Source organism: Leptonychotes weddellii, chromosome 7 (assembly GCF_054177405.1).
Source record: "Leptonychotes weddellii isolate Sample4059 chromosome 7, ASM5417740v2, whole genome shotgun sequence".
NCBI classification, from domain to species: Eukaryota; Metazoa; Chordata; class Mammalia; order Carnivora; family Phocidae; genus Leptonychotes; species Leptonychotes weddellii.
In genome coordinates this window covers 131,377,139-131,401,360 of record NC_138375.1, presented here as the reverse complement: position 1 = coordinate 131,401,360, position 24,222 = coordinate 131,377,139, and the positions used below count along the sequence as shown (strand labels likewise).

The following is a 24,222-nucleotide window of genomic DNA, read 5'->3' as shown; positions in this document are numbered from 1 at the left end:
AGAGGAGCAGGTACGAGCGGATACATTCAAAGTGAGGAGTTTGTTTTGATCCTGAGAGCATTCGGGAAGCCGTCTGAGGGTTTTAATCAGGCAAGTGATGTCATCGGGGGCCGAGGAAGAGCGAGAATGGACAGGGTTAGGCACCAGTTCAACAGCCAGCTGACAGGTGATGGTCGCTCACACCCAGAGTGGCAGTGGGGACAGAAGCGATGATGCACGTCAGCACATGATGACTTGTGCATAGAACCAGCCCAGCCTGTCTGGGAGAGAACATTCCCACAAATCCCGCGTCGCGGCATTTGGATCAAAGTGATGTCTTCTTCATGCACCAGTCCCCGGTCATTTCTAGGAAGTGGAATTTCCCATCCTCGCTTTGCAGATGAGGAAATGGTAGTTCAGAGAAAGGATCCAGCTTGCCCGGGGTCATCCACGTGGGAGAAGGCAGAGCCGGAACCAGAGCCTCTCCGGGAGGAGCAGAGAGCTGGGTCCAGGAGTCAGCTTCCTGGGCTGGGCAGTGGGGGCAGGGTTGCTAGTTGACGCCGCCACATTCGGGCTGGATTCCAGTGACTTCCACGTTGCCAAATCCAGCGATGTCTTTGCTGTCCTTGTCTTACCCTGTCTCAGCAGTGGACTCAGCATTACCACTGTCTGGAAGTGCTCTCTGGTCTTACTTCCAGGATGCTTCATGCTGCGGGGTTTCTGCCAGCTTCTGGCCATGCCTCGGTCTCCTGTCTCCTCGGCTGATTGCTCCTCCTCTCTTGCTCAGGGCCGGTCCTAAGCAGCTGGTTCTCTGAGCCCTCTCCCTCCGTGGTCTCACCCCGTCTTGTGGGCCAGCATAGTATCCGCGTGCTGGTGACTCCCAAATTTGTGCCTCAAGCCCAGATGCTTCCCATGTGTTCCAGCCTCAAGGTTCCAACCGGACCGTCTCCAACTTGATGTGTCCAAACAGAGTTGGTGGTCTTCCGTCAACAGCTGGTGTGGGACCGTGGCACTGGCTCTCCCGGGTATTCCCAGGAGGACACCCCCCCCACTGCCATGCCCACCCTGTCTCACCTCGTAAAGGCGGCACTATCTGCATCTCTGCTCCAGGCAGGAGCCACACACCCTCCTCCCAGGCCCCCATCACGTCCCTGTCGTCTGTCCGCAGGTTGTCTTCTAACTCCGTCCATCTTTCTGCTCTCCATGGTGTCCTCCTAGCTCTCCTCCCATCCCCTTCTACTCCATCAGCCCCACCCAGCCAGAGACTTCCTCCCCAGGTAGGAGCTAAATCATGTCCCTTCTCCAATTAAAACTCTCGAGGGTGCCTGGCTGGCTCCGTCAGTGCAGCATGTGACTCTTGATCTTGGGTTGTGAGTTCGAGCCCCACATCAGGTGTGGAGATAACTTAAAATCTTCTGGAAAAAACACTCTCTTCAATAGCTTGGTACAGCACTGACAAGAAAATCCAGCACCTTCCAGGGCCCCTGAGTGTCTCCCCACTTCCTCTCCCGTGCTGCCCCCGGCCTCCCTTGTGCCGTCTCGGTTCCCTGAGCACACTTGAGCACTTTTCCTGCACAGGGCCTTTGAGCGTGTTGCTCACGCTGCCTAGAACCTTCCCTGTGGGGCCACAGCTCAGGTGGTGTCTCCTCACAGAGTTTTTCTCTGACCCCTGTATTAGGTTAGGCTGCCGTAACAAAACACCACAGACTGGGAGACCTAAGTGACAAATGTATTTCCCCTATTCCTGGAGGCCAACATCCAAAAGAAGGGGTCAGCAGCTTTGGCTTCCTTGAGGCTCTCTCCCTGGTTTGTGATTGGCCACCTTCCTGCTGCGTCTTCACTCAGTCTTCTGTGCCTGCACCCCTCCTGTGTCTCTGTATGTCCACAGTTCCTCTTAGGAGGACACGGGTCCAACTGGCCTAGGACCCACTCTGCTGCCCTCATTTTAATTGAATCACCTCTTTGAAAGCCCTGTCTCCAAATCCAGTCACGTTCTTCGGTGCTAGGAGTTAGGACTTCAACATAGGAATTTGGGGGGACACAATTCAGCCCTTTATCTAAACGGAGGCCCTGTGTGGTTCTCTTGGGGGCACTTACCAAAATGATCATTCTTTCCTTTTTTTGTTGTTTTTGGTTTGCTTTGGCTTGGCTTTCATGACGCATACTAGAATATAAGTTCCAGAAGGGCCAGGACCTGTTTGACTTACTACTTGCCCCGCCCTCCCAGCTCATAGAACATAGAAGGCATTTGGTAAAATTTTCATTGAGTGAATGAACTCAGACGACTCACAAATAGCATCCTGAGACTCTTCCTGCTGCTGGAAGGGCTCCTCGTTCCCTGTTCTCTGTAGGAAGCAGGTATCCAGGAGGAAAGACCTGGACAGCTGTCTGAGCACTGCCCTCCTTTTCTGTCATAGGTCAGAAGCCAATGACCTGGCCCTGAGGCTGGCCCGCCAGTACACGGAACACTGGGACGTCGTGGTATTAGACCAGTAAGTGCCCTTTCCAGAAGCCGGGGCCCACTTACTGGGGGTCATTGAGGCTCTAGCTTTGAGTGCCTTGGGCAGGAGGATGAGGGGCCTGGGCTCGTGGAGGAAAGCATGTGGACCTGGCCATAGAGACACCCCTGCATACACCAGGGGGCTCTTTCCCCCGGGCCTCTCTTCTGGGAGCAGAGGATGCTTTGTAAGGTGGTGAGACTTGGCCCCACATTTTAGGTATGAAAATTGTCCTGATGCTATTGAGTATCTGCTATGCACGGGGCCCAGGCCCAGGGCTGGAGCATTATCCCATCCAGGATTCATTACAGTTCTGTAGGAGGAAACCAAGCCCCCCGCCCCCAACTTCACAGAGGAGAGCACTGAACCCAGAGAGGTTAAATGATTAGTCACCATTACCGAGCTAGTAAGCAGCCTCTCAGGAAGTCTTGCTCCCAGGCTCCCAGGACTGTGCTGGTTCCCAGCCCTAGGACTCGGGGGCTGTGTCAGGTTGGTCTGCCCTGAAGCTCCTGAGGTGGGGAGACAGTTGTCGGGGCCGGGCCGTGGAGTGTGTGCCACCTGGGCCTGAGCCCCTCTCTGTTCTCCTCTCAGTGCTTACCACGGTCACCTGAGCTCCCTGATCGACATCAGTCCCTACAAGTTCCGAGACCTGGATGGCCAGAAGGAGTGGGTCCATGTGGTATGCACTGCCCAAGCGGGCAACAGGTCGGTGCCCAGCCCCCAGCCCAGATGACATGGTGCTGTCACTCCCCACAGGCACCTCTGCCAGACACCTACCGGGGTCTTTACCGGGAGGACCACCCCGATCCAGCTGGGGCCTACGCCAGTGAGGTGAAGCGCGTGGTGAACAGCGTGCAGGAGAAGGGCAGGAAGGTAACTGCAGCTGCACAGGCCCGTGAACAGAACAGCACCCGTCATTCCCGCTGTTGTCAGTGCAGTGCTAGAGACCAGGCACCCTGAGAGACCCCGGAACCGGGGCCCACCCTTCAGGAATCTCAGAGGAGGTTAGGTGCTCAAGAGAGAGTTTAGCTGAAGACTTGTCCTGGGCGTGACAGGAGTGCAGGGGCCCAGGCTGGACTGGTGTGGGCGTGGAGGGTCCTTGGAGGAGGTGCTGCCTGATTGCAGTGAGTAGGGGGGTTAGCGCTCACGGTGGGGACTGGGGGGAGGAGAGGAAAGGCATGCTAAGCAGAGGGGCGGCCTGCAGAGGTGGAACCTCACCAGTGTGGGGCCCGGCTGAGCTGGCAGGAGACGAGCCGAGAGAGGCAGGCAGGACCCCTGTGCCACAGGACCACAGGGCTGTGCTGAGGGGCTGGAGGCCACTGGGAAGCTCTGAAGGGTGTTCAGAGGGAGAGTGACGAGTCGGGGGGATGCACGTGCGTGGGGCCGGCCTGCTGCCGTGAGGAGGCCCCACCCAGGGTGTTGCAGCGAGATGGAGCGCAGGGGCAAACCGGAGAGGTGTGTGTGCTCTAGGGGAGCAGTGGCCGTGGCGACAGCAGCGGGAGGGAGTCAGCTATTGGCGGGAGGGCTTTCTGGAAGGCCTTGCTGATGCAGTGACAGCTGAACGCAAGATGGACGGCCAAGACAAGCAGGCGGTGAAGCCAGACAGATGGGCAGAACCAGATCAGGGGAGGTTGGCGTTTGCGTTTCAGACGCTTTGCCTCTGCTTACAGAAAACCAGGAAAGCGACAGCTCTGGGGGCAGCAGGGGCGACCGGTTCTTGCCCCATTGGCCCTCCATCTGGGCAGTAGTCTCTGAAGCAGTTCCGAGACCCGACATAGCTTGGAGGTCACAGCTGTGAGAAGTGGGGTCCCTGAAGGGGTTTAAGCAGGACAGTGATGAGTTCAGTGACTGGGCCGAGGATCGCCCTGGTGGCCACTGGAGGACGGACTGACTGCAGGAGGCATCCTGTTAGGTGACACCCATGGGAGGCCGAGACAGGTGTGTCGGGGTGGAGGGGACGCGTGGGGTGTACAGACGGCGGAGAGGCAGAGGCTGTGCTGACCGATGGATCATGGAGGGGGGCCTCATTTCTCTCGGTGAGGGTGATGGGAGTCACTGACCAGGGCAGGGAGGGAACAGGCCAAGGAGGGAGAAATCAGTGCCTTTCATCCGGGACGTGCTAAGTACAAGGAGTCTGGAGAATTCCCCGTGGTAAGAGTTGGTTTGCAGCCCGAAAGAAAACCCAGTCCCAGACCAGATGCGATCTGGAGCCCAAAGGGGCCACACGGCGACGCTGCTGACTTGTCCCGCCAGGAGCCAGCGCTGAGCCAGCATTGGCAGGATGCACCTAGCCTACCACCCAGTGCCTCCCCGGTGGTGTCCCCAGCGTTCTCTCTCCTCCACAGATCGCAGCCTTCTTTGTGGAGTCTCTGCCCAGTGTTGCGGGGCAGATCATTCTCCCGGCCGGCTACTTCCCCGAAGTGGCAGAGTGAGTAGCTGGGACGGGGTGCCTCAGGGAGGGCAGGGCCGTATTGGGGTTTCCCGACCTTTTGTTCCAAATTCCAGCCTCAGCCTGAATTGGCCAGAATTTTGAGAAGAAATGGTGGCCCCGAGAAAGCCAACCACCTGCCTAATGCCCCCACCTTACTGCTGGCAGAGCCAGGGTTCAGAATCCGAGACCCCCAGCTCCTGGTCCAATCCACTCTTACTGCAGACCCCGTCAGCCGTCTGTCCTCTGCCATAGGCACGTCCGCAGGGCTGGAGGGCTCTTCATCGCAGACGAGATTCAAGTGGGCTTTGGCCGAGTAGGCAAGCACTTCTGGGCCTTCCAGCTACAGGGAGAAGACTTTGTCCCCGACATTGTCACCATGGGCAAGTCCATTGGCAATGGCCACCCAGTAGCCTGTGTGGCCACAACCCAAGCTGTGGCAAGGGCCTTTGAAGCCACCGGCGTCGAGTATTTCAACACGGTGAGTGAAGGCTCCAGGGCAAGGGAGCACTGTGGGGTCTGTTAGGCCTCACCCTGCTTGTCCTTAATGAGCAAAGGCCTCAGGCCTAGCATTGTGCCCAGCACAGAGATTCCTAAGATGCTGTCCTTGGGGGTTACCGCAGGTCAGAGGAAAAAAACATACAACCTTAAAAACTAGCATCAATCCAAAGACTGTCACAAGAGATCGTGCCTTGTAAAGTATACAGAAAGAATACAAGGGGCTCTCCCTCCCTCCCTTCCAGCAGGCACGACCTGCTCTGTGCCAGGCCCTGTGCCTGAGCCGATGCAGATGTGTGAGGAGCTCCATCTGTTTGGATGACGAATGGTCTGGGGACAGAGTTGATATTCCAGTAGGAGCTTCGAGGAGAACATGGCTCCTAGTCCTTGGGGTACAGACTAGAGAGCTTCCCCTAAGTGAAGTGGGTCCTTGTGTTGCAGGAGAAGCCACAGCGTGTTTGCTGGCTGAGAGAACACACAGTGGGTGAGGGGAGCATGGTGGTCCCCAGGGGCTTCCTTAGAAACAGCTGAGGAGTCCGGGCTGGTCCCGAGGGCAGTGACAACCTATGGAAGGGTTTTCACTGGGGATAGAGGAGATGTGAAATACACTTTAGAAGGATCTCTGGTGATCAGTGTGGAGAAAGAACCAAAGGTGGGGAGCCTGATGCAGGCAAGAGAGGAGGAGGCCCAAATCTGGGCACCAGCCACAGAGAAGAAATAGGAAGGGAAAGCATTGAGGGGAAGAAGAACTCACTGTGACTTCCCAAAAAAAGAGCCAGGTTGAATTGGAGACAGAAACATGCCAGGATTGGGCAAGATGGTCGAGAGTTGGCAGAGAAGGTTGTGAAGGGTGAGGGCTGACAATTCAGCAAATGGTCACTCAATGCCCAGGGGACACGCAGACAGAGCCTCTGCCCTGGACAAGCTCCCCGTTGAGGAAGACAGACAGACACCTGATCAGAAGCGTAGAGAAGGGCTTGGTGGAAGGGGTGTGACGTCAGCGCTCGGAGAGCACGGGACAGCACAAGGGATGCGGGGGGGCGGGGGTTGCCAAGAAGAGGAGAGGTGTGGGAGGACTAGCCCTGGGGGCACACTACCCAGTGGAGCACGATGCAGCTTTTTTTTTGTTTCTTTGTCTTGACCTGAAGTGCACATAGTTAGATTATATAAACCTCTGTCCCTGCACGGTTCTCTCCTCATTAACCAGTTAAAGTAACAATAACTTTTATTAATGTCGTAAGCATCCAAGAAGGCATCATTCCAAGTAAACGTTAGGCCCTGGACAGTAACCTGCATCTACCCATATGGCTGGCTGCCCCCCCCCCACCCCCCCACCCGATAACCACCTCCGGGTTCATTGTTCATTCTAGTTGTTTTTTATCCTTATAAAAAGTGTATCATGCTGTGTGTTCTCTTGGGAGATTGGTTTTTTGCACCTAACATGATATTACTGAGAGTCGTCCACATTGCTGGTCACCGAAGTTGGACTGCTTCATAATATCCCACTGTCTGAATGTGCCGTGATCTATTTGTCCATTCCTGGTGATGTGCTTTGGGGATGTTCCCATGGTTTTTGCTGCTATAAACAATTTTTATAAGTTTCTATTGTGCACGTGCCAGAGTTTTTCTTAGGAATAGACCTAAAAGTGGACTTGCTGGGTCATGGGGTCTGTGTTCACTCTCCATTTTTAAGAGATGATAACATCTGTTTTCCAAAGTAGTTCACAAGTTAACCACCAGTGGTGGATAAGAGATTCTATGGGTCTACTTCCTGTCAAACACCTTTTAATGCTCACCAGGCAAGTGGGGTGTAAAATGGTAACCCCTCAAATCAGGTAATGGTCTTGACATGACATTGCCTGGTTTCAAATTATGTGAAACATCTTTATGTACTTTTTTTCTTATTTTAATGTAATTCCGGTTAACATACAGTGTAATATTAGTTTCAGATGTACAACGTAGTGATTCAACACTTCATACCTCACCCGGTGCTCATCATAAGTGCACAGCTCAATCCCCTTCACCTACTTCAGCCGTCCCCCACCCCCTCCCCTCTGGTAACCATCAGTTTGTGCTCTGTAGTTAAGAGTCTGTTTCTTGACTTGTCTCTCTCTCTCTTTTTTCCCTTTGCTAGTCTGTTTTGTTTCTTAAATTCCACATGAGTGAAATCATAGTATTTTGTCTGTCTCTGACTTATTTCGTTTAGCCTCATACTCTCTAGGTCCATCCATATTGTTGCAAATGGCAAGATTTTGTTCTTTTTTTATGGATGAATAATATTCCATTGCATAAATATACCACTTCTTCTTTATGCATTCATCGGTCAGTGGACACTTGGGCTGCTTTCATATCTTGGCTATTATAAATAATCCTGCTAGGGCGCCTGGGTGGCTCAGTTGGTTAAGCGACTGCCTTCAGCTCAGGTCATGATCCTGGAGTCCCGGGATCGAGTCCCGCATCGGGCTCCCTGCTTGGCAGGGAGTCTGCTTCTCCCTCTGACCTTACCCCCTCTCGTGTTCTCTCTCTCATTCTCTCTCTCTCGCTCCCAAATAAATAAATAAAATCTTTAAAAATAAATAAATAATCCTGCTATAGGGGCGCGTGGGTGGCTCAGTCGTTAAGTGTCTGCCTTCGGCTCAGGTCATGATCCCAGGGTCCTGGGATCGAGTCCCGCATTGGGCTCCCTGCTCCGCGGGAAGCCTGCTTCTCCCTCTCCCACTCCCCCTGCTTGTGTTCCTTCTCTCACTGTGTCTCTCTCTGCCAAATAAATAAATAAAAAACCTTTAAAAAAAAAAAAAAGTCACATGCTCTACCTACTGAGCCAACCGGGCACCCTGGGAATTGAATCTTTATTTTTTTTTTTTTTAAGATTTTATTTATTTATTCGAGAAAGAGAGAGACAACATGAGCAGGGGGAGAAGGAGAAGCAGACTCCCCGCTAAGCAGGGAGCCCAATGCGGGGCTCGATCCCAGGGCCCTGGACTCATGACCTGAGCCAAAGTCAGACGCTGAACCGACTGAGCCACCCAGGCACCTCTTGAATCTTTTTTAAAACTTGAGGTATGACTGACATATTAGTTTCAGGTACACAACATAATGATTCGATATTTATCTCAAAATGATCACCAAAACAAGTCTAGTTAACATCCATCACCACACATAGTTACAGATTTTTTTTTCTTACAGTGAGAACTTCTAAGGTCTACTCTCTTAGCAACTTTCAAAAATACGGTAGAGTGTTATTACCTATAGTCCCCATTCTGCACATTTTACCCCCAGAACTTATTTATTGTAACTGGAAGTTTGTACCTGTTGACGAACTGCACTCATTTCACCCATCCCCCACCACCACCACCTGTGGCAACTACCGATATGTTCTCTGGATCAAAGCATTCCATTTTGGGTTTGTTTTTTGCCTTTTTTTTTTTTTTTAAGATTTTATTTCTTTGAGAGAGAGAGCGTGAGCAGGGCGGGGAGCAGCAGGTGGAGGCAGAGAGAGAAGCAGACTCCCCACTGAGCAGGGAGCCCAATGCGGGGCTCCATCCCAGGACCCTGAGATCGTGACCTGAGCCAAAGGCAGACACTTAACCAACTGAGCCACCCAGGCACCCCTGTTTTTTGCTTTTTGTTTTGATTCCACAAGTAAGTGAGATGCAGAATTTGTCTTTTCTCTATCGGACTGATTTCACTTAACATAATGGCCTCAAGGTACAAGGCATGCTGTCACAAATAGCAAGATTTCCTTCCTTTTTATGGTGGGATCATATTCCATTGTGTATATATACTGCATTTTCTGTATCCATTCAACCATGTGTGGACACTTAGGTTGCTTCTATGTCTTGGCTATTGAAAATAGTGCTGTTGGGGCACCTGGGTGGCTCAGTCGGTTGGGTGTCTGCCTTCAGCTCAGGTCATGATCCCGGGGTCCTGGAATTGAGCCCCACATCGGGCTCCCTGCTCAGCGGGAAGCCTGCTTCTCCCTCTCCTACTCCCCCTGCTTGTGTTCCTGCTCTCGCTATCTCTCTCTCTGTCAAATAAATAAATAAAATCTTAAAAAAAAGAGAAGAAAAAGAAAATAGTGCTGCAATTGACACAGGAGTGCAGATATCTCTTCAAGATAATGCGTTTTCGTTTCCTTCTGATATATACCCAGAAGTGGAATTTCTGGATCATATGGTAGCTCTATTTTTAATTTTTGGGGGAACCTCCATACTGTTTTCCAGAGTGGCTGCCCCAATTTACATTCCCACCAACAGTGCACGAGGATTCCCTTTCTCCACATCTTCGCCAACACTTGCTATTTCTTGTCTTTTCGGTAATAGCCATTCTCAGAGGTTGTGAAGCAATATCTCATTGTGGTTTTGATGTTGAGTGATGTTGGGCACCTTTTCGTGTACCTATTGGCCATCTGTATGTCTTTTCAGGAAAATGTCTATTCAGATATTCTGCCCATTTTAATCGTATTCTTCGTTTTTTGGCTATTGACTTGTATGAAATCTTTATGTTTTGGATATTCTCTCCTTATCAAATAAACGATTTGCAAATATTATCTCCCATTTGGTCAACTGCCTTTTCATTTTGTGGGTGGTTTCCTCTGCTCTGCAGAAGCTTTTTAGTTTGATGTAGTCCCATTTGTTTATTTCTACTTTCTGTTGCCTTTGCTTTTGATGTTCAATCCAAAAAGTTGCCAAGAATGATGTCAAGGAACTTACCATGTATGTTTTCTCCCAGGAGTTTTATGGTTTCAGGTCTTACATTCAAATCTTTAATCCATTTTGAGTTAATTTTTATACATGGTGTAAAATAGTAGTCCAGTTTTCCAGGAATTGAATCTATCATAAGGAATAATTTTTTCCTAATAATGACTTTGGCTCTTAAATTGTATTCTATCTGATGTTGTAAAGCTGCTCCAGCTCTCGATTAGCTTTAGGTATGTTTGTTTTAACAAGCATGTATCTAGAATTTGGTTTTTTGTCCAAATCTGTCAATATTTGACTTTAAAGTGATTACTTTAGACAATTTAAGTTTAATGTAACTATTGATGTATTTAGGCCTCTTGCTAACACCTTCATTTATAATTTCAGTTTATCATATTTTTCTGTCTCTTTTAATCCTTCCTATTTTATTTGGTATCTGTATTAAAAGTATTTCATCCTGGGCGCCTCGGTGGCTCAGTCAGTTGTCTACCTTCAGCTTGGGTCATGATCCCAGGGTTCTGGGATCGAGCCCCACATCGGGCTCCCTGCTCAGTGGAGTCTACTTCTCCCTCTCCCTCACCCTCACCCTCTGCTGCTCTCCCTGCTTGTGTTCTCTCTCTCTCTGTCAAATGAATAAATAAATAAAATCTACCAAAAAAAAAATTAAAATGTATTTCATCCCGAATTATTTTCAGTGCAAGCCTTTATATTGCAAACCTTCTGAAATCTTGTGTGCTTAGGAATATTTTTATCAGGCCCTCATATTTATATATTTTATTTTTTTTTAAGATTTTATTTATTAGTGAGAGAACACGCAAATGAGAGAGCACAGACGGGGAGCGGCAGAGAGAGAGAGAAGCAGGCCTCCCGTTGAACAGGGAGCCCGATGTGGGGCTCGATCCCAGGACCCTGAGATCATGACCCAATCTGAAGGCGGACACTTAACTGACTGAGCCACCAAGGCACCCCCATATTTATATATTTTAACTAAATATAAAATCTAGGTCCTATTTTCCTCCAACATGTTAAAAGTATATTCCATTGTAACCCTGCATGTAGTATTGATATAGACAAAGCTGAAATCATCCATTCTTTTTCAGTTGAAATATAATTTACATACTCATAAAATTCACTCTTTTAAATACAATTGGGGCACCTGGGTGGCCCAGTCGGTTAAGCGGCTGCCTTCAGCTCAGGTCATGACCTCAGGGTCCTGGTCTTGAGTTCCGCATCAGGCTCCCTCCTCATCGGGGAGCCTGCTTCTCCCTCTGCCCCTCCCCCCACTCGTGGACGTACACACTCTCTCTTATAAACAAATAAATATCTAATAAATAAATACAAATTCAGGGGCACCTGGCTGGCTCAGTCAGAAGAGCGTGCAACTCTTGATCTCGGGGTCGTGAGTTCAAGCCTCATGTTGTGTGTAGGGATTACTTCAACACATAAATAAACTTTAAATACAAATTCATTGGGTTCAAATTCACATACAAATCAGTGGTGTTTAGTGTACTCATTAAGTTGTGCAACCACCATTACTGTCTTAATTCTGGAACATTTTCATCACCCAAAATGCAGCCCCATTAGCAGTCACTCCCCCATCGCCTTCTCTAAGTCCTGGCAGTCACTAACCTTCTTTCTGTCTTGACAGATTTACCTGTTCTTGACATTTCATATAAATGGAATCACAAAAACGTGATCTTTTGTGTCTGACTTCTGCCATGTAGCCTAATACTTTCAAGGTTCATCCATGTTCTAGCATGAATCAGTAGTTCATTCTTTTTTAGGGATGAATAATAATCCCATTGTATGAATATGCCACATTTCACTTACCCTTTCTTCGCTTAATGAACATTTGGGTCGTTTCCCCTTCTTGGCTATTATGAATAATGCTGCAGTGAACATTTGCGTCCATGTGTTTGTTTGGACATATATTTTCTGTTCTACTGAGTATGTCCCTATGAGTGGAATTGCTAGATCATATGGCAACCCTAGGTTTAACTTTTTGAGGATTGACAGACTTTTTTCAAGTAGCTGTACCACTTTACACGCCCACCAACAATGTTATGAGGGTTCCAGTTCCTCTGTATCCTCTCCAGCATTTGTAATTTTCCATCTTTTATTATAGCCATCCCAGTGAGTGCAAAATAGTATTTCATTGTGATTTGCATTTCCCTCGTGGCTAATGATGTTGAGCATCTTTTTATGTGGTTATTGACCATTCGTATATATCCTTTGGAAAATGTCTACTCATGTCCTTTGCCCATTTTTAAATTGGGTTACTTGTTTCTTTTTGCTGAATTGTAAGAATTCTTTATCAGGTACTAATCCTTATCAGATAATTTGGAAATATTTTCTCCCATTTCTGAGTTGTCTTTTCACTTTCTTCGTAGTCTCCTCTGAAGCACAAAGGTTTTTAATTTTGTTGGAGTCCAATTTATTTTTTCTTTGCTTGCTAGTGCTTTGGAGTCCTATCTAACAAACCACTGCCTAATCCAAGGTCGTGAAGATTTACACTTTTACTTTCTTCTAAGGATTTTATAATTTTAGCTTTTAAACTTAGGTCTTTGGTTTATTTCAACCTAATATTTTGCATATGGGATGAGGTGGGGTAACTTGACTCACTTGCATGTGGATACCAGTTGTCCCAACACCATTTGCTGAAAAGACTATTTTTATCCCATTGAATGGTCTTGGTACCCTGGTCAAAGATGCTTGGTACCCAGCATCAAAAGCTAAAATAAGCAAATAGGATTACATCAAATTAAAAAGCTTTTGTACAGAGAAGAAAACTATCAAAAAAACAAAAAGGCAGCGTACTGATTGGGAGACGATATTTGCAAATCAGACATCTAGTAAGGGGTTAATATCCAAAATATGTAAAGAATTTACACAACATAAAAACAAAAAAACACAGTTGAAAAATGGACAGAAGACCTGAATAGACATTTTTCCAAAGAAGACATACAGATGGTCAACAAACACATTAAAAGATACTGAACATCACTCATCATCAGGGAAATGCAGATCAAAACCACAATGAGATATCTCCTCACGCCTGTCAGCATGGCTGTTATCAGAAAGACAAAAAATAACAGGTGTTGGTGAGGATATGGAGAAAAGGGAACCCTTGTGCACTCACTGTTGGTGGGAATGTACATTGGTGCAGCCACTATGGAAAACAGTGCAGAGGGTCCTGGAAAAAGTTAAAATAGAACTACCATATGACCCAGCAATTCCACTTCTAGCAATTTATCTGAAGAAAATTAAAACCAATCCAAAAAGACCTATGTACTGCTGTGTTCATTGCAACATTATTTATAAGAGCTACGATAGGGAAGCAGCCCATCAGTTGATGAATGGATAAAGAAGATGTAGTGTGAGGGGCGCCTGGGTGGCTCAGTCATTAAGCGTCTGCCTTTGGCTCGGGTCATGATCCCAGGGTCCTGGGATCGAGCCCCACATCAGGCTCCCTGCTCCGTGGGAAGCCTGCTTCTCCCTCTCCCACTCCCCCTGCTTGTGTTCTCTCTCTCGCTGTGTCTCTCCCTGTCAAATAAATAAAATCTTAAAAAAAAAAAAAATGTAGTGTGTGTGTATGTGCACGCATGCCTGGGTAGTTCAGTCAGTTGTAACTTCTCTTACACACACACACACACACACACACACACACACACACACAATGGAATTTTATTCAGCCATAAAAAAGGAATGAAATCTTGCCATCTGAAACAACACAGATGGAGATGGAGGGCATAATGCTAATGAAATAAGCCAGTCAGAGAAAGACAAATACCTATGATTTCACTTTTATATGGAATCTAAAAAACAATTGATTCTGAGTTTTCTGAGTTTTTATATATTTTGGATATTAACTCCTTATGAGATGTTATTTGCATATCTTCTGCCATTTGGTAGGTTTTGTTTGTTTTTTTTTTAAGATTTTATTTATTTATTTGAGAGAGAGAGAATGAGAGAGAGCATGAGAGGGAGGAGGGTCAGAGGGAGAAGCAAACTCCCCGCCAAGCAGGGAGCCTGATGCGGGACTCGATCCCAGGACTCCAGGATCATGACCTGAGCCGAAGGCAGTCACTTAACCAACTGAGCCACCCAGGTGCCCCATTTGGTAGGTTTTATTGATGATTTCCTTCACTGTGCAAAAGTTTTCAATTTGATGTAGTCCCAATTGTTTATTTTTGCTTTTGTTGTCCTTCTCTAGATCCAAAAAGGTATTGCTTAAACAAATGTTCAAGAGTTTACTGCCTATTTTCTTCTAGGAGTTTTATAGTTTTAATTCTTATATTTAAATCTTTAATCCATTTTGAGCTTAGTTTTATATATGATGTAAGAAAGTGGTCCAGTTTTTCTAACACCGTTCATTGAAGAGATTGTCTTTTCCCCATTGTATATTCTTGCCTCCTTTGTTGTAGATTAATTGGCCATATAAGTGTGATTTTGTTTCTGTGCTCTCTATTCTGATCTATTCATCTATGTGTTTGGTTTTGTGCCCGTACCATACTGTTTTAATTACTATAATTTGTAGTATAGTTTGAAATCTGGGAGCATGATACCCCCAGCTTTGTTCCTCTTTCTCAAGGTTGCTTTGGCTCTTCAGAGTCTTTTGTGGTTCCATACAAATTTTAGGGTTATTTGTTCCAGTTTTGTGAAAAATGTCATTGGGTATTTTGATAGGGATTGCATTGAATCTGTAGATTGCTTTTGATAGTATGGACATTTTAATAATAATTCCTCCAATCCATGAGCACTGTATATCTTATCATTTATTTGTGTCATCTTCAATTTCTTTCATCATTGTCTTAACCATTTTCAGACTACAGGTGTTTCATCTCCTCAAATTTATTCCTAGTTATTCTTTTTGATGCAATTGTAAATGGGATAGTTTCCTTAATTTCTGCAATAGTTTGTTACTAGTAGATGAAAACACAACAGGGGCGCTTGGGTAGTGCAGTCGCTTCAATACCCAACTCTTGGTTTTGGCTAGAGTCATGATCTCAGGGTTGTGGGATTGAGCCCCACGTCAGGGTCTAGGCTCAGTGGGGAGTCTCCTTAAGATTCTCCCTACCCTTCATCCTTCTCTCTCACTCTCTAAAATAAATAAATAAATCTTAAAAAAAAAAAAGGGAAAGAACAGATTTCTATACATTTTGTATCCTGCAACTTTACTGAATTCCATTAAACTAATAGTTTTTGGGTGCAGGCTTTACAGTTTCCTATATTGTAGTAGCTCATCTGTGAATAGTGACAGTTTTACTTCTTCCTTTCCAATATGGATGCCTTTTATTTCCTTTTCTTGCCTGACTGCTATGGCTAGGACCTGCAAGTACTGTGTTCAATAAAAGTGGCAAGGGTGAGCGTCCTTGTCGTGTTCCTGATCTTAGGAAAAAGCTTTCAACTTTTCACTATTAAGTATGTTGTTAGCTGTGGGTTTGTCATATATGGCCTTTATCATGTTGAGGTATGTTGCATCTATACCCACCTTTTTTAGAGTTTTTATCATGAATAGATGTTGAATTTTGCCAAATGCTTTTTCATCTTTTGAGCTGATTGGATGATTTTTATTCTTTGTCTTGTTAATGTGGTGTATTACATTGAATGATTCGCAGATATTGAACCATCCTTGCATCCTGGGAATAAGTCCCATTTGATCATGGTGTATGATCCTTTTAATGTATTAACTGAATTTGCTTTACTAATATTTCATTGAGGATTTTTGCATCTATGTTCATCAGGGATATTGGCTTGTAATTTTATTCTTTTTTTTTTTTTTTTAACAATGTCTTTGATTTAGGTATCACAGTAATACTGGCCTCATAAATAAGTTTGGAAGCATTCCTTTCCTTTCAGTTTTTTGAAATAAATTGAAATTTTGGGAAGGATAGGTATTAACTCTTTAAATGTTTGGTAGAGGGGCACGTTGGTTAAGCATCTGCCCTCGGCTCAGGTCATGATCCCAGGGTCCTGGGATTGAGTCCCACTTTGGGCTCCTTGCTCAGCAGGAAGCCTGCCTCTCCCTCTGGCCCTCCCCCTGCTTGTGCTCTCTCTTCTCTCTCTCTGTAAAATAAATAAATAAAATCTTTAAAAATAAATACATAAAAATAAATATTTGGTAGAATTCACCTGTGAAGCTCTCCGGTCTTAGACTTTTCGTTTTGGGGAGTTTTTGGATTACTGATTAAATTTCATTACTAGTAATAATCTGTTCAGGTTTTCTGCTTCCTGATACAGTCTTGGAAGATTGGATGTCTCTAGGAATTTATCCATTTCTTCTAGGTGTCCAATTTATTGGCATATAATTGTTCATGAAAATCTTTTATGATCCTTTGTATTTCTGTGGTATTGGTTGTAACTTCTCTTTCACTTCTAATTTTATTTGTTCCTCTCTCTTTTTTCTTGACAAGTCTGGCTATAGATTTTTCAGTTTTGTTTATTTTTTTAAAGAGCCAGCTCTTAATTTCATTGATCTTTTCTATTTTTTTCTTTTTAATCTCTATTTTATTTACTTCCACTCTGATCTTTATTTTCTTCCTTCTACTAACTTTGGGCTTTGTTCTTTTTTTCTCATTCCTTTAGGTATGAGGTTAGATTGTTGATTTAAGATTTTTCCTGTTTCTTGATATGGATCTGTGTCACTATACTTCCCTCTTAGAACTGCTTTTGCTGTTTCTCATAGATTTTGGACCATTGTGTTTTCATTTTTGTCTCAAGGTTTTTTTTATTTCCTCTTTGATTTATTCATTGACCCATTGGTTGTTTAATAGCACCTTGTTTAGCCTCCATGTGTTTGTGTTTCTTCCAATTCTTTTATTGTAATTGATTTCTACTTTTATACTGTTGTGGTTGGAAAAGATGCTCAATGTTAAATTTATTGAGACTTGTTTTATGGCCTTGTGAGCTGTATTGGAGAATGTTCCGTGTGCACTTAAGAAAAATGTGTGTTTTGCTGTTTTTTGATGGAATATTCTGAATGTTCTGTTAAGTCCATGTGGTCTAACGTGTCATTCAATGCCAGTGTTTCCTTATTTTCTGTCTGGATGATCTCTCCATTGATGTAAGTGGGGTGTTAAAGTCTTCCTACTATTATTGTATTACCATCAGTTTCTCCCTTTGCATATGTTAACATTTGCTTTATATATTTAGGTGCACCTACATTGGAAGCATAAATATTTACAAGTGTTTTATCTTCTTGTTGGATTGATCCCTTTATTATATAATACCTTTCTTTGTCTCTCATTACAGTTTTTGTTTTAAAGTCTATTTTGTCTGGGGTGCTTCGGTGGCTCAGTCAGTTAAGCGTCTGCCTTCGGCTCAGGTCATGATCTCAGGGTCCTGGGATCGAGACCCACGTCAGGCTTCTGCTCAGTGGGGAGTCTGCTTCTCCCTCTCCCTCTACCCCTCCCCCTGCTCATGCTTGCAGTCTCTCGCTCTCTCAAATAAATAAATCTTTTTTTTTAAGATTTTATTTATTTATTCATGAGAGACAGAGAGAGAGAGAAGCAGAGGAAGAGGGAGAAGCAGGGAGTCCAGTGCGGGACTTGATCCCAGGACCCTGGGATCATGACCTGAGCCGAAGGCAGATGCTTAGCTGACTGAGCTACCCAGGTGCCCCAATAAATAAAATCCTTGAAAAAATAAAATCTATTTTGCCTGATATAATAATTGCTACGCCAGCTTTCTTTTCACTTCAATTTGCGTGGAATACCCTTTTCCATCTCTTTACTTTAGGTTTATATATCTTTAATGCTGAAGTGAGTCTCTTGTAGGCAGCATGTAGATGGGTCCTGGGTTTTTTTTAATCTATTCAGCTACCCTGTGTCTTTTGATTGGATCATTTAGTCCATTTACAGTGATTATTGATAGGTATGTATTTACTAACATTTTGTTTGCTGTGTTCTGGTTGTTTTTGCAGTTCTTTTCTATTACTTTTTCTCTTATTCTCTTCCCTTGTGATTTGATGACTTTAGTGTTATGTTTAGATTCCTCTCTGTTTATTTTCTGTGTATCTATTATAGGTTTTTGGTTTGTGGTTACCATGAGGTTCATATATAACAACCTGCGTGTAGCAGTCTATTTTCAGTTGGTGGTTAAGTTCAGACTCATTCTAAAAATACCACATTTGGGGTTGCCTGGGTGGCTTAGTCAGTTAAGTGTCTACCTTCAGCTCAGGTCAAGATCTCCAGGTCCTGGGATTGAGCCCCGCATCAGGCTCCCTGCTCAGTGGGAACTCTGCTTCTCCCTCTGCCGCTCCCCCTGCTCCTGTGCTCATGCTTGTTCGCTCTCTCTCTCTCTCCCTCCCCCCCATTCCCTTCCTCCCTCCTCCTCCCTCTCAAATAAATAAAATCTTTAATAAATACATAAACCACATTTTACTCCCCCCAACCCATGCACACATACATTTTGTTTTTGATATCATATTTTACATCTATTTTGTGTATTCATTAATTGTTGCAGATGTAGTTGATTTTAGTACTTTTGTCTTTAACCCTCATTAGTTTTATAAGTGGCTCAGCTTGCCAGTGAGATTTTTTTCTTTCATATATTTCCTTATTTCTAGTTACTGTCTTTTCTGCTCAAAGAAGTTCCTTTAATATTTTTTGTGAAGCCAGTTTTGTGGTGATGAACTTCTAGCTTTTGCTGTCTGGGAAATTCTTTTATCTCTGCCTATGTTCTGAATGATAACCTTGCCAGGTAGAGTATTCTTGATTGTAAGGTGTTTTTTTTTTTCCTTTCAGCACTTTGAATATATTGTGCCACTGTCATCTAGCCTACAAAGTTTCTGCTGAAAATTCAGCTGATAGTCTTATCAGGGTTCCCTTATACATATCTAGTTGCTTTTCTCTTGCTGCTTTTATCTTTACCTTTAATTGTTGACATTTTAATGATAATGTGTCTTGGTGTGGGTCTCTTTGGGTTCATCTTAACTTGGACTTTCTGTGCTTTCTGGACCTGTATGTTTCTTCTGCCAGGTTAGGGAAGTTTTCAGCCATTATTTCTTCAAATAGGTGTTTTGTCTCTTGACTCTCTCTTCTCCTTCTGGGACTGCAGTCAGTGAATGTTAGTACACTTGATGTTGTCCCAGAGGTCCCTTAAACTATCCTCCTTTTTTAAAAAATTCTTTTTTTCTTTTTTACTGTCCTAATTGGACGATTTCCATTACCCTGTCTTCCAGATCACTGGTCCATTCTTCTGTATCATCTAATCTGTTGTTTATTCCCTCAAGTGCATATTTCATTTTTAGTATTGTATTCTTTGGCTCTGATTGGTACTTTTTTTTATTTTCTCTCTCTTTGTTGAAGTTCTCACCATGGTTATCCTTTCTTCTCCCAAGTTTGGTAAGCATCTTTATGACCATTACTTTGAACTCTTTATTGGGTAGATTAGTAGATAAGCATCTACTTTTGGTTTTGATTGCTCTTTTTTATGGTTTCTTAAAGTGGAAAGAACTGCAAAAACAACCAGAACACAGCAAACAATTCTAATTCTTTTTCTGGGGTTTTGTCTTATTCCTTCATTTGGAACATGTTCCTCTGTCTCCTCCTTTTGCTCAATTCTCTGTTTGTATGCATTAGATAGTTCAACTACATCTCCCCATCTTGAAGGAGTGGCCTTATGTAGAAGATGTCCTGTGGGGCCCAGAAGTGCAATCCCTCCTGGCCACAAGACCCAGGTGCTCCAGGGGTGTCCCCTGTGTGGGCTGTGTGCACCCTTGTGTTGTGGCAGGCCTGCAACTCCTGTGGGCGTGCTGTTGGGTGGGGCTGGTCCCCTGCCCAGCTGGTATTGCTGTGAGCATGCTGGTGGGAGGGGCTATCATTCAGCTGTGAAGCCCAGCTGAGGTGCATGGTTGTATAGGGTTAGCAGTCTGGAGGGAGGATTCCAGAAGGGTACCTACCAGTGCCAGGATCAGATCAGAACAGAGGATAGCAAAAATGGCTGCCACCACTGTCTCAGTCCTCGAAGAGTGGCCCAACTGCCTCCTATGTTTCCAACAGACCCTCCAAGATTAGTAAGTGGGACTCCTTCACCTGTGGTCCATGTACCTTTCGATCTGGTGTTTTGCAGTGGTTTTCGAGTCAAGTTGATCTATGTGTAAGCTTTTTAAGAGAGAGTTTTCATTTCCCTGTAGTTCTAGAGTTTTCTGAGATGTACTCCCTGTTGGTTTTAAAAGCTAGGTGTTTGGGGATCTTGTCTCTTTTGTTCGGGATCTAAGGATTGGAGTGCCTGATGTGGCGCTCAAATCGCTCACTCCTCAGGGAAAAGTTGTGGGCCTTTAAGATCCCTCCTGACTGTGGAATGCTGCCCCTGGGGTATGGTTTTTTCCTTTAGTGAGAGTATATCTCTGTCTCTGCTATCTGTCTCAGTGCTGTCCCTTCTTGCAGAGGCTCTGTTCATCCAGTTTCTTGGTCCCCTTCAGAGGGAATTATCCTATAGGTAGTTGTACATTTGTTGTGTCCTGGGGAGGAGGTAAGCTCAGGATCTTCCTACACCTCCATCTTGAACCTTCCCTCCACATCTGTATTATTAAGAGATACTGATCTGTAGTTTTCTTTTGATGTCTTTGTCAGGTTTTGGTATCATGGTGTAATATTGGTCTCAAAAAATGAGCCGAGAGGGGCGACTGGGTGGCTCAGTCATTAAGCGTCTGCCTTCGGCTCAGGTCATGATCCCAGGGTCCTGGGATCGAGCCCCGCATCAGGCTCCCTGCTTGGCGGGAAGCCTGCTTCTCCCTCTCGCACTCCCCCTGCTTGTGTTCCTTCTCTCGCTGTGTCTCTCTTTGTCAAATAAATAAATAAAAATCTTTAAAAAAAAAAAATGAGCTGAGAAATGTTTATGCCCCTTCTGTTTTCTGGAAGGCTTTTCAAAGGATTGGTGCTAATTCTTCTTTAAACACTGTGGTAGAATTCACCAGTGGAGCCATCTGGTTCTAGGCTTTTCTTTATGGGAACTTATTACTAATTTTTCCTTTTTACTTGCATATGTCTATTAGATTTTCTGTTTCTTCTTGAGTCAGCGTCAGTATTTTTTATCTTTTAGGAATTTGTGCATTTCATCTTAGTTATCTAGCTTGTCGACGTACATTTGTTCATATTGTTCCCTTATAATACTTTTTGCTTCTTTAAGTTTGTTAGTTTGGTAGTGATGGGTCCTCTTTCATTCCTGATTTTAGAATTTGAGTCTTTATGTTGGTCATTCTAGCTGAAGTTGGTCAATTTTATTGATCTTCTCAAAGAACCCACTTTTGATTTTGTTGGGCTTTTTTTATTTTTCTGTATTTCTATTTTTTTTTTTTAAAGATCTTATTAATACAGTATTTATTTGTCTTCCCTCTGTCAAACCCTGAGCCAACCACTTTCCCCAGGCTGCCTGGGGAGGTATAGGAAAAGGAACATACAGGGCAGACAAGACACGGGAGAAAGACCTATGGGAGGTGGAGACGTCTCCTTCACATGGTGAAGAAGATGAGAAAGGCCACCATCAGGCAGAAGAGCCCCATGGCCTCCGAGAGGGCAAAGCCCAGAATGGCGTAGAAGAGCTGTTGCTTCAGAGACGGAGTCCTGGCATAACCAACGATGAGGCTCCCAAACACAGTCCCAATTCCAGCCCCAGAGCCAGCCACCCCTACCGTGGCAGCCCCAGCCCCAATGAACTGGACTGCTGTGCGCACGTCCCTTGAAATGGCACTGGTTTGGAAGCTGCGGCTGGAAATAAGTGAGGTCAGGGGACGTGGGGCTGCCAGGCCGCTGAGGCTCTTGTAGGTACCTCATCCGTCAGTGTCTCCAGCGCTTTTAGTACCGCTGCAGACAGTGATGGGCTCAGCAGCTGGGAGGTGCTCCTGACCAAGAAGGGGGTGGAGACGAACTTTGCACCGGCGGACATTTTCAGGGGATGAGGGGCCGTGGAAGGAGAGCTGCTCCCAGTGCAGAGAAGTGTATTTCTGTTTATTTCCACTTCAGTCTTTAGGATTCCCTTCCTTCTTGCTTTTGGTTTTGATTGCTCTTTTTTATGGTTTCTTTTTTTTTTTTTTAAAGATTTTATTTATTTATTCATGAGAGATAGAGAGAGAGGCAGAGGCAGAGGGAGAAGCAGACTCCCTGCCGAGCAGGGAGCCCGATGCGGGGCTCGATCCCAGGACCCTGGGATCATGACCTGAGCTGAAGGCAGACGCTTAACTGACTGAGCCACCCAGGCGTCCCTCTTTTTTATGGTTTCTTAAAGTGGAAAGTTAGATTATTCATTTGAGATCTTTCTTTTTTAACATACATGTTTACAGACAGAAATTTTCACATTAGTACTACTTTGGCTGCATCCTGTAAGTTTTGCTAGGTTTTCCTTTTCATTAATCTATATTTTTAAATCTCCTTGTGACTTCTTTGATCCACTGGTGCACTTGGGAAGTGTTTTTCTGCTTTTTTGGAGTGTTCTGTATGTGTCTGTTAGGTCTAGTCAGCTTATAGTGTTGATCTTCTGTATAGTTCTATCAGTTACTGAAAATGAGAGACTGAACTCTCCATTTGTCACTGAATGGTACATTTCTGCTTTCACTTCTGTCAGTTTTTGCTTTACGTATTTTGAGGCTGTTTTTAAGTACAAATGTGTCTGTAATGGTTATATCCTTTTGATAGATTAACTCTTGGCATTATGAAATGTTTCTCTATGTTGCTAATACCAATTTTAATCTGCAAGTCTCTTATGTCTGATATTAGTACAGCTACTTCAACTCTTCTGGTTACTGTTTGCATGGTGTATCTTCTCCACCCTTTTGCTTTCAACCTCTTTGTGTCTTTACCAGTGCTCTTTATTCATGTGGATTTGAGTTACTATCTGATGTCTTTTTTTTTTTAAGATTTTATTTACTTGTCAGAGAGAGAGAGAGAATGAGCACAAGCAGGGGGAGTGGGAGAGGGAGAAGCAGGCTTCCCGCTGAACAGGGAGCCCGATGCGGGACTCGATCCCGGGACTCCAGGATCATGACCTGAGCCAAAGGCAGTCGCTTAACCAACTGAGCCACCCAGGCGCCCGACCTACTTATTTTATAACTGGAAATGTGTTAGCTTTTGACCACCTTTACCCATTTCTCCCACCCTCTTTGTCTTTATGTGTCTTTCTCTCTCCTCTCCTTCTGGGACTCCCATATGCAAATGTTGGTTTGCTTCATTGTGTCCCATGGGTTGCCGAAGCTCTGTTCATTTCTTCTTTCTGGTTGGACCAGACAGTCTCAGTTGACATTATCTTCAAATTTGTTGATTCCTTCATCTTTTTGCCCAGATCTGTTGTTGAGCCTCTCTGGTGAATTTTTCATTACAGTTACTGTGCTTTTCAACTCCAGAATTTCTATTTAGTTCTTTTTAAAAATTTCTCTTTAATGATATTCATGTTTGGTGAGACATCTTCATGCTTTGCTTTTTAGTTCTTGCAGTATGGTTTCCTTTAGTTGTTTTAATACATGCATAACATCTGATTTAATGTCTTTGTCTAATAAGACTGCCATCTCGGCTTCCAGCCAAGCAGCTTACAACTCTGTCTCAGCCTACAACTTGTCTAAGCTCACCACCGGCAAGAGCTTAGAGTTTTTCAGGTCTTTCCTGAACATGCACATGGCACAGGGCATGCGCATAGCCCTATGTGTATGCATGACCTTCTAGATGCCCAGGACTATGTCAGAACTTGTTCATTTTCCTCCTCTTGCTCCTCTGGGGTGATCTTGGGGCAATGACCTGCCTACTGTGCTAGTTCAGCATCTTGGCTGGGTCATGATTCTAAACAAAAGATGCTATTAATATGTACACTCCACCTTTTAACAAGTTCGTGGTTAATAATAATATACAAGAAGTAGCCTCAATCCATCCTCTGTGTCCGTTCCACACATAATTTGTTTTAGACGTATCAGAAATCTGCCTCATGGCAGGATCACCTAGGAAGCTTTGTATGATCTCAAATACGGGGCTCTGCACACCCAGTTTGAAGATGATCTAGAGGATGCAACTATACACCCTTTAGAATGGCTGCAGTTAAAAAGACTGACAATTCCAAATCATTTTGAGGGTGGGAGCTCCTGGAATTTTGTAGGCTAATGGTGGGAATGTAATACGATACGACTACCTCGGGAAAGTCT

General features: G+C 44.9%; 1 protein-coding gene and 1 pseudogene across 3 annotated transcripts in view; one reads left to right on the top strand and one right to left on the bottom strand.

The window, feature by feature from the left end:
- Window positions 1–24,222, top strand: part of PHYKPL (5-phosphohydroxy-L-lysine phospho-lyase) — a 35,337-nt gene that overhangs the window by 2,960 nt on the left and 8,155 nt on the right. For 2 of the 3 annotated variants that reach the window (XM_031029989.2, XM_081827253.1), the window contains exons 4-8: window positions 2,397–2,471; window positions 3,069–3,156; window positions 3,234–3,350; window positions 4,823–4,905; window positions 5,161–5,386. In XM_031029989.2, coding sequence (XP_030885849.2) covers window positions 2,397–2,471; window positions 3,069–3,156; window positions 3,234–3,350; window positions 4,823–4,905; window positions 5,161–5,386 — 589 coding nt within the window. Of the gene's footprint in view, window positions 1–2,396; window positions 2,472–3,068; window positions 3,157–3,233; window positions 3,351–4,822; window positions 4,906–5,160; window positions 5,387–7,352; window positions 9,953–24,222 lie in introns of those variants that run through there. The other variant, XM_081827254.1, reaches the window with a different exon arrangement.
- Window positions 21,339–22,024, bottom strand: LOC102732874 (ATP synthase F(0) complex subunit C2, mitochondrial pseudogene; annotated as a pseudogene).